At 43.8% G+C, this 12,567-nt stretch overlaps 1 protein-coding gene across 1 annotated transcript in view; it reads left to right on the top strand.

Annotated features, from left to right (window-relative positions):
• The window catches only part of TMEM232 (transmembrane protein 232), a 303,917-nt gene that overhangs the window by 46,538 nt on the left and 244,812 nt on the right, over positions 1 to 12,567 (top strand). Inside the window, 1 exon segment of the mRNA XM_030193465.1 lies at positions 2,098 to 2,209. Within this exon segment, the coding sequence (XP_030049325.1) occupies positions 2,098 to 2,209 (112 nt within the window).

The following is a 12,567-nucleotide window of genomic DNA, read 5'->3' as shown; positions in this document are numbered from 1 at the left end:
GAGAGATTAAATGAATTCTTTGCTTCGGTCTTCACCAAGAGAGATTTGGATGGGATACCTGTGCCAGAAATGGTATTCGAAGTTGACGAATCAGAGAAACTTAATTCTCTATAAACCTGGAGGATGTAATGGGGCCGTTCTACAAACTGAAGAGTAGCAAATCTCCTGGACCGGATGGTATTCATCCCAGAGTACTGATAGAACTGAAAAATGAACTTGTGGAGCTATTGTTAGTAATATGTAATTTATCCTTAAAATCGAGAGTGGTACAGGAAGATTGGAGGATGGCCAATATAACGCCGATCTTTAAAAAAGGTTCCAGAGGAGATCCGGGAAATTATAGACCAGCGAGTCTGACATCGGTGCCGGGCAAAATGGTAGAGACTATTATAAAGAACAAAATTAAAGAGCATATTCAAAAGCATAGATTAATGAGACAGTCAACATGGATTTAGTGAAGGGAAATCTTGTCTCGCCAATCTACTACATTTCTTTGAAGGGGTGAACAAACGTGGATAAAGGTGAGCCAGTTGATATTGTGTATCTGGATTTTCAGAAGGCCTTTGACAAAATGCCTCATGAAAGACTCCAAAGGAAATTGGAGAAATGGGATAGGAGGAAGTGTTCTATTGTGGATTAAAAACTGGCTAAAAGATAGAAAACAGAGAGTAGGGTTAAATGATTAGTATTCTCAATGCAAAAAGGGTAGTTAGTGGGGTTCCCCAGGGGTCTGTGCTGGGACTGCTGCTTTTTAACACATTTATAAATGACCTAGAGATGGGAGTAACTAGTGAGGTAATTAAATTTGCTGATGACACAAAGTTATTCAAAGTTGTTAAATCGCAGGAGGATTGTGAAAAATTATAAGAGGTCCTTACAAGACTGGGAGACTGGGCTTCTAAATGGTAGATGACGTTTAATGTGAGCAAGTGCAAAGTGATGCATGTGGGAAAGAACAACCCTAATTATAGCTACGTCATGCAAGGTTCCACGTTAGGAGTCACCGACCAAGAAAGGGATCTAGGTGTCGTCTTTGTTGATACGTTGAAACCTTCTGCTCAATGTGCTGCTGCGGCTAAGAAAGCAAATAGAATGTTAGGTATTATTAGGAAAGGAATGGAAAACAAAAATGAGGATGTTATAATGCCTTTGTATCGCTCCATGGTGTGACCTCACCTTGAATGTTGTGTTCAATTCTGGTCGCTGCATCTCAAAAAAGATCTAGTGGAATTAGAAAAGGTACAGAGAAGGGCGACAAAAATGATAAAGGGAATGGGTTGACGAAAATGATAAAGGCTAAAGCGGCTAGGGCTCTTCAGCTTGGAGAAAAGGCGGCTGAGGGGAGATATGATAGAGATCTATAAAATAATGAGTGGAGTTGAACAGGTAGATGTGAAGTGTCTGCTTATGCTTTCCAAAAATACTAGGACTAGGGGGCATGTGATGAAGCTACAATGTAGTAAATTTAAAATGAATCGGAGAAAATGTTTCTTCACTCAACGTGTATTTAAACTCTGGAATTCGTTGCCAGAGAATGTGGTAAAGGCGGTTAGCTTAGCGGAGTTTAAAAGAGGTTTGGACAGCTTCCTAAAGGAAAAGTCCATAGACCATTATTAAATTGGACTTGGGGAAAATCCACTATTTCTGGGATAAGGAGTATAAAGTGTTTTGTACTTTTTTGGGATCTTGCCAGGTATTTGTGACCTGGATTGGCCACTGTTGGAAACAGGATGCTGGGCTTGATGGACCTTTGGTCTTTCCCATTATGGCAATACTTATGTACTTATGTAAACTATCCAATTAGAACAATCATCTTTCTATTAAGCACAATATTTTAGACCATTCAGAAAAGAAGAGAACAGTCATAAACTTTTCCAGACATACAAATTACTTTCAAATTTTCTAACAAAAATCATGAGGAATAGTGTCAAAGCCGTGGAGAGAAGTAAAATAACCATATGGTGTCTTGTCTGCATCTGGTGATTGGCAGGTATAACACACAAGTTCTGGACTGATCTGGTAGGAGTAGGACTAAAAGAAAAAAATTAGACCTAATTTCTACTTAAGTATCTAATTCTAATTGTATTTTTATTTTAGAAATCCTTTGGAAATCACTGAGGAATTCATCCTTCAGTTCAACAGTGCAGAAGGATCAGTAGAACAAGAGAACTTCCTTGGCCTTGCCAGGAAAATGCTTCACAGATCCAAGGTACACTAGTAAATTGCATTTTATTTTTTGTTATTTAGTGTATGCTTTTATGTGTCTATGTTGACTTAGAGGCACATTTTCAAAGCACATAGACTTCGTTTTTCCACTGTAATGGAACAAAGGAAAACTGTCCAGGACTAAAACTAAGCCATTTTGAGCTAGACCTGTTTTTATAACGAATAAGGCACAAAAAGGTGCCATGAATGACTAGATGACCAATGGAGGGAATCAGGGATGAGCTCTGCTTACTCCCTGTGGTCACTAACCCCCCCCCCCCCAAAAAAAAAAAAAAAATATGTAATTTAAAACATTATTTGCCATCCTCTATGCCAGCCTCAGATGTTATACTCAGGTCCATTAGAGCAGCATGCAAGTTCCTGGAGTAGACTAATGGTGGGTGCAGTGCACTGCAGACAGGTGGACCCAGGCCCATACCTCCCCCCTACCTGTTACACTTGTGGAGGAAACTGTGAGCCCTCCAAATCTCACTGAAAACCCACTGTACCTACATATAGGTGCCCCCTTCACCCATTAGGGCTATTGTAGTGGTGTACATTTGGGGATAATGGGTTTTGGGGGGTCATCAGACAAGATAAGGGAGCAACAGTGAGATGTGTACCTGGCAGTATTTTATAAAGTTTACTTCAGTGCTCCCTAGGGTGCCCTATTGCTTTCCTGGGATGTCTGGGGGACCAGTCTACTAAAAATGCTGGCTTCTCCTACATACCAGTGGCTTGATTTTGTTCGTTTTGCACTTGGATGCTTTTTTTTTTTTCAAAAATGGACCAAAAAACAAAACGTCCAATTCACAAAACCTTGTTCTAAACAGTATATATATATATTTTTTTAAGATGTTTTTCTTTTTTGAAAATGACCTTCTTTCCTATTCAGATTTTGTACATTTTTTGCAAAATGTCCAAAGTCGGACTTAGACATCATATCGAAAATGCCCCTCCAAATAACTTTATATACGTCTGTGTCATAGGCGTAGTTTGACTGTTTCTTTTGGGGGGGCAAAGGATGGGGCGGAGCATATTAGCATATTCATTTGCATATATACATATGCAAATGATATGCTAATATGGAGGAAGGAAGGAAGGGAAAAAGAGCTGGCTTTTTTGGGAATAACCATAATGAATATGTATGAGATATCAAGCCAGCTCTTTCTCCTTTCCTTCCTTCTTTCCTCCTTACCCAGCACTCCCTCTTCCACTCCAGTAGTATTTCCCCACCCTCTTTCCCATACCATGCCAGTGTTGACCTTAGAAATGCATAAGCTCTATATGTAGATCCTTCAAGAGGTAGTGTGTCATGATTTAGGCTCTACACCCTTTCTGATGTTTTGGTGCCACCTCAGTAAAGCCACCACACAATCTCTCCACTGCAATACACTATACACAAACTTGTGCAAAAACACACTCATAACCTTACTAAACCATAACAGCACTAATTCCAAGGACAGGACAAGCTGCAACCTTATGCGTGAAAAGGCAGAACTGTAATTACACCAGGCTCTAAAACACCAATACACTACCTCGTGAAAAACACATGACACAAGAAACTAGAAAGCAAAAAATATGAAGGCAAAATACTGAACTGGAAAGTTAACTAAAGAAGTCAGATTCAGCATGCAGCAATACCAGAAAAATTGAAACTTACATGCAAAATTTCACAGATACACATTTCAAAAAGCTGACATATTCCAATTAATAAATTCTGAATAAAATACTTTTTTCTACCTTTGTTGTCTGATCATTTAGTTTTTCTATTCGCTTTGGTCCCAGTGTCTTCTGTTTTATGCAGTGTCTTCTTTCCATTTGATATTCCATTTAATAGATTCAAAATAAAATACTTTTTTGTACCTTTGTTGTCTGGACATTTTACTGTTCCATCATGCTGGTTCCAGTTTCCTCTTTTCCTGTCTTTCTGCTAATTCTCCTTCAACTGCTTGCTGTCCATTTGTATTTTCTCTTCTTTCCTGTCGTATTCCATTCCTTCACTACACCTACCTTTGACACATTATTTCTTTTTTAGCTGTTTCCTCTGTTTTTTTTTTTCTTTGCTGCCTCTCTGTTCACTTAAATTTCACCCTCGTCCTCATCCTTCTCCTTTTTAGTTTTCAGCTATCAAATTCCATTTCCTTCTCTCACCCACTAGCTGCCCCATTCCTCGTCTCAGTCCTTCCTCCAACCTTCCATTTCCTTTCATCTTTAATCAACTCTCCATTACCACATTTCTGCCCCCCCCCCCATCACTATCATCCTCTCATTTGTTTCCTTCCCACCTCCCCTTTGGCCTCTCCCAAATAGTTCCACCATTTGCAGCATCTTCCTCCCTCCAACCTTCTAGCCCAGCACGCCTGCTCCCTTTCTCCCCTTGTAGCCTAATATCTCCCTGTCCCTTCCACACACACATCCACACCCCAGTATCTTCCAGCCCCCCCCTCCCTGTGGTCCAGCATTTCTTCCTCTCTCTCTCCCCTCCCTCCAATTGTCCAGCATTTCTCCCTCACTCCCTTCTGTCCCTGGATCCACAATCTCCCTCTTTTTCTCTTTCCCCTCTAATGTATATCTATCCCTCCCTCTCATCCATCCCCATGTACAACCTCTCTTCCCTCCTTCTTCTCCCCCACTGCCCACATCACTCTCAGTATCTCCCTTCCTTGCACCCTGGGCCCAACATCTATCTCTTTCGTTCTCTTCCTTCCCATTTTAGCATCCCTCCCATCCCCATACAGCATTTCTCTCTGTCTCCCTCCCTCCCACTTCCATGTGCCAACATTTCCCCTTTTCTCTTGCTGTCCCTCTCTCCTCCTCCACATCCAGCATTATTTCTCCCTCTCTCTCCCCCATGCATCTCCCCCCACCAACATTCCCCACCTCTCTCGCTCACCTCTACCTAGCATTACCCCATCACCCCAACAGTGCTCCTGTGACTGTCTCTCCCTGTCTCCCTGCCACCAGCCAGCATGCTGCCTCGGTCTTCCCCGCCGGTGCTGCCTCAGTCCCTGACTCCCTGCAGCATTTTTGTCTTCACCCGTCCTGTACCCGTCGCCGTCAGCGCTGCCATTCATTCTCTCACAGGCAGCCTCGTTCCCGCTCCCCTTTGCTGCGTCCTCCGGCTCTTTCTGATGCACTTTCTGTTAAACAGGAAGTGCATCAGAGAGAGCCGGAGGAGTGGACGAGGCAAAGGGGAGCGGGAACGAGGCTGCCTGTGAGAGAATGAATGGCAGCGCTGACGGTGACGGGTACAGGACGGGTGAAGACAAAAATGCTGCAGGGAGTCAGGGACCGAGGCAGCGCCAGCGGGGAAGACACAATTAAGCCCCGCCAGTTCGCCGGTGCGACTTGTTTGGGGGGGGGGGGCAATGCCCCCCCTCGCGCCCCCCAATCTACGCCCATGGTCTGTGTGCTTTGAAAATGAGCACCACAGCGTATAAAAAATAGAAAATAGTACAAAAAAACCAGAAGGACTCTTCAGAATGATTGGGTGTACTCAGCCCGGCACACATGACCATGTCTGTAAAAAGGAAAACAAAGTATGGCAAGTTTATGGGCACAACAGGCCAGGCCATATTTATATGTAGAACATAGAGGTATTGTACATACTGGGAGGACTTGTGGTTAAATGAAGAGCTAGGAAAGCACTGAATGTCCCACTAGTCTCTCTTCCTCCCCAACTCCACCTCACTTTTCGTCTCCTCCCCCCCCCCCCCCCCTCTCACCCACAGCCCATCCATATCATAGTCCTATACCTTCCAGTCTAGCCTGGCCTATCCATACTCAGGGAGGATGATTGTTTTATTTTTGTGAAAAAGGAGCATGATGTTGCCTCTCCTTTTCTCTTTGTTTGAAACTTGACTATAGGACATCTCCATTACAAAGGTTTTTCAGATGATGGCATCATATACTGCTAAAACTCCCTCTGCTCCTCCATGTCCCTTCAGTAAAATAACTTATTTATCCTGGTGACTATAGGGATGGAGGAGAATGACAAAATACCAGCTATTCCCTACCCTTGACCTCTTATTTGTGGACTTCCCTTATGCTTCCTCTCTGCCTTCATGTTCTTTGTGTTTTACAAATTCTTTTCTAGTCTTCTCATTTATTTCATTTCTCTTTACTTCATGTGTTTGACTCTCCATTCCTTGTCTCTCTACTTTTTCTCATCTCACTTCCTTGTAGTGTTACCCCCTCATGCCACTTTTCACCCATCTCACCTTTAGTATAAGTCGTTGGTGAGGCCCCACCTAGAGTATTGTGTTCAGTTTTGGAGGCCGTACCTTGCGAAGGATGTAAAAAGAATTGAAGCGGTGCAAAGAAAAGCTACGAAAATGGTAAGGGATTTGCGTTACAAGACGTATGAGGAGAGACTTGATGACCTGAATATGTATACTCTGGAAGAAAGGAGAAACAGGGGTGATATGATACAGACGTTCAAATATTTGAAAAGTATTAATCCGCAAACGAACCTTTTCCGGAGGTGCGAAGGCGGTAGAACGAGAGGACATGAAATGAGATTGAAAGGGGGCAGACTCAAGAAAAATGTCAGGAAGTATTTTTTCACGGAGAGAGTAGTGGATGCTTGGAATGCCCTTCCGCGGGAGGTGGTGAAATGAAAATGGTAACAGAATTCAAACATGCGTGGGATAAACATAAAGGAATCCTGTTCAGAAGGAATGGATCCTAAGGAGCTTAGCCGAGATTGGGTGGCAGAGCCAGCCGGTGGTGGGAGGCGAGGATAGTGCTGGGCAGACATATACGGTCTGTGCCAGAGCCAGTGGTGGGAGGCGGGGCTGGTGGTTGGGAGGCGGGGGATAGTGCTGGGCAGACTTATACGGTCTGTGCCCTGAAGAGGACAGGTGGAAATCAAAGTAGGGTATACACAAAAAGTAGCACATATTAGTTTGTCTTGTTGGGCAGACTGGATGGACCATGCAGGTTTTTTTCTGCCGTCATTTACTATGTTACTATGTTATGTCTCTTCCCTCCATCATGACCACTTTCCTTTGATCTTTCTTTGCTTCTTTTCCCAATCCCACACACATACATTCCATCTCTTTCAGCTCCTTTCCTCTGCATTTTGTGTCCCCTCTGCCTGCACTTCTTCCTCTCTCCCAAATCATGTATCCTCCCATCACAGCCCATGCTCTGTCCCTGAGTTCCTCTCACCCTCGCAGCCTGTTTCTTCTCAACTCACATAGCTACACTTTTAGTGTTGTCTCCATCACTCAGCCTCTCTTCTCTTTAGAGCTTTCAGACACTTCCAGCTCTTTACCACAGCATTCTGTCTCCCAACCAATAACCCTTCTAACTCTCTTCAACTTTCATAACCCCCTCTATACCTTCCCCAGCTCCAAGGTTCTGTCCTTATTACCCAACCTCTCTTCCCTTTTACAACTACTTTTTGCTTCTTCCAGCTCTTCACAGAATTCACTCTTCCTACCAGTATTCCCTTTCATTTCCCTTTACCCCTTCCTGGTTCCCTCTATTTCTCTCCCCACAGCTCCAGTATCAATGCTTGTCCCTATCATCCAGTCTTTCTCCCCATTACAGTTTTTTTTCTGTGTCTTCCAGGCTTTCACAGCAGCATTTTCTCTCCCAGGCAGTGGTCTCTTTCAATTGACTTACCCTTTCCTAGTCCTCTTCCTATAGCTCTACTCTCAGCCTGTCCCCATAACTCGGCCTCTTTTCCACATACAGCTCTTTTCAGCCATTCATAATTTTACATGTATTGCCCTTTCTGTCAGTAACCCCTTTCAATTCCCTTCACCACCTCCTCTCCCCACTGCTCCACCCCCAGTGCATGTCCCCATCAGCCAGCCCTTCTCCCCCTTACATTTCCTTTCTCTTTATTTCAACCTTTCACAGCAGAATTCTCTCTCCTAGGCAGTAACCCCTTTCAGTTCACTTATTTCTTCTTATTTTCCCTACAGCTCTTCTCTCAGCCTTTTCTTATAACCCAGCATCTTTCCCCCTAAAAAGTTTTGGAGTTACCATTGACCGAAACCTCACACTTGATACTCAAGTGAAGAACACAACGAAAAAGATGTTCCACCCCATGTGGAAACTCAAAAGAGTAAAACCTTTCTTCCCGAGATATATCTTCTGTACCCTGGTACAGTCAATGGTAATAAGTCATCTGGACTACTCTAATGCACTGTACGCTGGCTGCAAAGAACAGACTATCAAAAAACTCCAAACAGCCCAGAATACCGCCGCCAGACTCATATTTGGAAAAACTAAATATGAAAGTGCAAAACCCCTAAGAGAGAAACTTCACTGGCTCCCTCTCAAGGAACACGTTTCGTTCAAGATCTGCACGATAGTACACAAAATCATTCTCGCAGACGCCCCAATCTACATGCTAAACCTTGTGGATTTGCCTCCCAGAAACGCCATACGAACATCCTGGCAATTTCTCAATCTGCACTTCCCCAGCTAAATACAAGCTGATACACGCCACCACCTTCTCTTACATGAGCACGCAGTTGTGGAATGCATTACCTACAGCCCTGAAAGCTATTGACGAAATAACTAACTTCCGCAAATCCCTGAAGACACATCTCTTCCACAAGGCCTACAAAGAGAACCCATAGCCTTACAAAACTACCTCACCAATCCACACAGTTATTACAGTCCACCTTCTACCCTGCCTAAACCCTTCCTTCTCTCTTCCCTTACCTAATCTTTGAACATTACTAATTGTAACTGATATCATGGAATGATTATGTCATAATCAAACTCTGTAAGCCACATTGAGCCTGCAAATAGGTGGGAAAATGTGGGATACAAATGCAATAAAATAAATAAATACATCTCCCTTCTGCCTCTTCCAGCTCTTCGTAATAGAATTCTCTGTCAGCAACCCCTTTCAGTTCCCTTCACTCCTTCCCAGCCCCCTCTGTTCCTCTCCCCACAGCTCCATTCCCACTTCATGTCCCTGTCACCCATCCCCTCTCACCCTTACATCTCCTTTCTGTTTCTTCCAGCCTTTCACAACAGAATTCTCTCTCCTAGTGTACCCCTTCCTATTCTTCTTCCTACAGCTCCACTTTTAGCTTGTCTCTATCACACAGCCTCTCTTCACTTTATAGCTTCTTTCTCCCTCCTTCACAACAGAATTCTCTCTCCCTGCCAGTAGCCCTTTTCAGGGCCCTTCATCCCTTCCTAGCTCCCTCTAGTCCTCTTCCCACAGATCCACTCCCAGCCTCTGTCTGTATTACCCAGTCTCTGTCTGTATTCCCCAGTCTTTCTTCCCCTAACAGCTACTTTCTGCCACCTCCAGTGCTTCACAGGTGCATTCTTAGAGATGCTAACCAGCTCATTTTTGAAAGAGAAGGGTGCCCATCTTCCGACACAAATCGGGAGATGGGCCAGCCAAATTGGCATAATCGAAAGCCAATTTTGGCTGACCTCAACTGCTTTCCGTCACAGGGATGGCCAAAGTTCAAGGGGGCGTGTCGGCAGTGTACTGAAGGCGGGACAGGGACTTGGTTAACAGATGGCCGTCCTCGGCTGATAAGGAAAAAAGAAGGGCGTCCCTGACGAGCATTTGGCCGACTTTACTTGGTCCCTTTTTGTTCACGACCAAGCCTCGAAAATGTGCCCGAACTGACCAGATGACCACTGGAGGGAATCGGGATGACCTCCCCTTACTCCCCTAGTGGTCACCAACCCCCTCCCACCCAAAAAAACTAATTAAAAAACATTTTTTCCAGTCTTTATGCCAGCCTCAAATGTCATACCCAGCTCCATCACAGCAGTATGCAGGTCCCTGGAGCAGTTTTTAGTGGGTACTGCAGTGCACTTCAGGCAGGCGGACCCAGGCCCACCCCCCCTACCTGTTACACTTGTGGTGGTAAATGGGAGCCCTCAAAAACCCACCCAAAAGCCACTGTACCCACATGTAGGTGCCCCCCTTCACCCTTTAAGGGCTATGGTAGTGTTGTACAGTTGTGGGTAGTGGATTTGGAGGGGGGGGGTTGGGGGGGCTCAGCACCCAAGGTAAGGGAGCTATGCACCTGGGATCAATTTGTGAAGTCCACTGCAGGTGCCCCCTTGGGTGCCCGGTTGGTGTCCTGGCATGTGAGGGGGACCAGTGCACTACTAATGCTGGCTCCTCCCACGACCAAATGGCTTGGATTTGATCGTTTCTGAGATGGCCGTCCTCGGTTTCCATTATAGACAAAAACCGAGGCCGGCCATCTCTAAATGTTGAGATTTGACCGTATTATCCAAATGAAAGATGGCCGCCCATCTTGTTTCGATAATGCGGGTTGCCCTGCCCTTTCGCAGCACCGTCCTTAGAGATAGGCGCCTCCGTTCGATTATGCCCCTCCACATTACCCACTTTGTGGCTGGAAATTTTGGGCCAATGCTGATTTTGAACTTGCATCCCAAAGCAATGCAGGTTTGTAGTTCCCAAGGAGGTTTGATAACCGAAAACGGCATGCACCTATCTGGCCCATTATGTGGGCTGAAGCCAGTAGGCGGAGCTTGTTGCCTTATCAGTTTCATTGCTTTGGGTGTACCAAGATGGCAGCGGCTGCATTGGGGAGAATTAAAACCTTCTTGGGTGGTGTGGTGACATCATGCTGTCTCCTGTTATCAAACCACCTTGGTAGTTCCTGATCCTTATTGAAATCTTATTGAATGCTTATTGAAATCAGTGCTGCAAGTCCCATAGTGCACCAGGATGGGATGATCAGAAATCCAGGGCTGTCTCCAAATCTACAGCCTGGAATTAGGTAATTTGGCATCTCTGCATCCTATCTCCCAGCCAGTAACCCCTTTCAGACTTCTTCACTCCTTCCTAGCTCCTCTACTTTTCTCTCAGTTCTTCTCTGTCTTTTTTTTTTTTTTTTTACCTTAATTGCTAAACGTATTATTGTGGAAACACATGTAAAATTCTCATGTCAATAAAGTTATGTGACTTAGTCTTCTTTCATTGTCTATCTTTTGCTCTTTCCCTCCTCATTGACAGGTGCAGTCAGGAACTGCCTCTGTTCTTGGTTACAGTAGCTCCCTCCTACCCCTAAAGCCTATCAATTAGATACAGCCAGTCTATAAAACAGCACTCTCTCTTGTCCTTGTAGCCATTGATCAGTTATTCCAGACAATAAGCTATAGAGAGAGATGGAAGCAATAAATGGGATACAGAAACACTTCCAGCCTTCTTTTGCTGTCCAAATTTAATAAAGTATATCTTGAAAATATTGGGGGTGCCGAGGCACCTGTAGAGCTGGCACTTATGATTGCATATATAGGACTGTATAAAAGTTAGTCCTATCTTTATGTGGTAACCCATAGCCGGTTAAATGCTGAATATCACAGTTAACTGCTTATGCGATAGCTGACTCCGGAAACCCAGAAATTCAATGCTGGTGCCCAGACATGGCGTGGCATTGAATTTCTGGGTTTAATGCTAGTGGTAGTCAGCAAAATGCTGAACATCACCAGATGAATATTGGACCCTAAAAAGACTTGAAGTGGTTCACAGAAAAATGACAAAAGTGGTATGGGGTTTGTGCCAAAAGCTCTATGAGAAGAGACTTGATCTGAATATGTATACCCTAGAGGAAAGGAGGGATAGGGGAGTTATGACACAGACATTTAAATACTTGAGCGATATTAATATACAAACAACTGTTTTCCAGAGATGGGGAAGTGTTAAAAATAGAGGATATAAAGTCTAGGTTAGAAGGTGGTCAATTTGGGAATAACATCTGGAAGTACTTTTTCATGGAGAAGGTGGTCGATTCATGGAATTCCCTCCTGGGGGGGGGGGGGGGAGGTGGTGGGAGATTGTGATGGAATTCAAAAATACATGATATAAACATAAAGGGTCTCTATATTGAAGGGATAAAGGGGATAGTTTAAGAGATAGTTGGTTGAATGCTCAAGATAGCAATTTGAAATTTTAAACTAATTATGATAAGAGAAATGTCTTTCTTGGATATTATTATTAGTTTGAAAAGGGCCATTTTAGTATGGGTATATACCATGAACACATAGATGTGAACGCGCTACCACGCAATTTGAAAGCGACCAATGAACTGGCCAACTTCCGTAAATTTATTAAAGACTCATCTCTTTGAAAAGATATACCACAAAGATCAAAACATGTAACAACCTCCAAATATACCCAGAAACGTCGTAATGCGTCTAATGTCTTATAATGTCTTCTGTTATACCACTATCTTGTATTCCTAATGTTTGTAAATGTCTTCTGCAATTCCACTATCTTATATTCATGACCATGTAACCCAAAATCCTTCTGTAAAACCAAATGTATATCCTCTTCTTATTTCCAGTATCCATGATGTATTGTAAGCCACATTGAGCCTGTAAAGAGGT

This window comes from Microcaecilia unicolor, chromosome 2 (genome assembly GCF_901765095.1).
Source record: "Microcaecilia unicolor chromosome 2, aMicUni1.1, whole genome shotgun sequence".
NCBI lineage: Eukaryota > Metazoa > Chordata > Amphibia > Gymnophiona > Siphonopidae > Microcaecilia > Microcaecilia unicolor.
The sequence above is the reverse complement of the archived record's forward strand: the minus strand, read 5'-3'. Positions and strand labels throughout refer to the sequence as shown.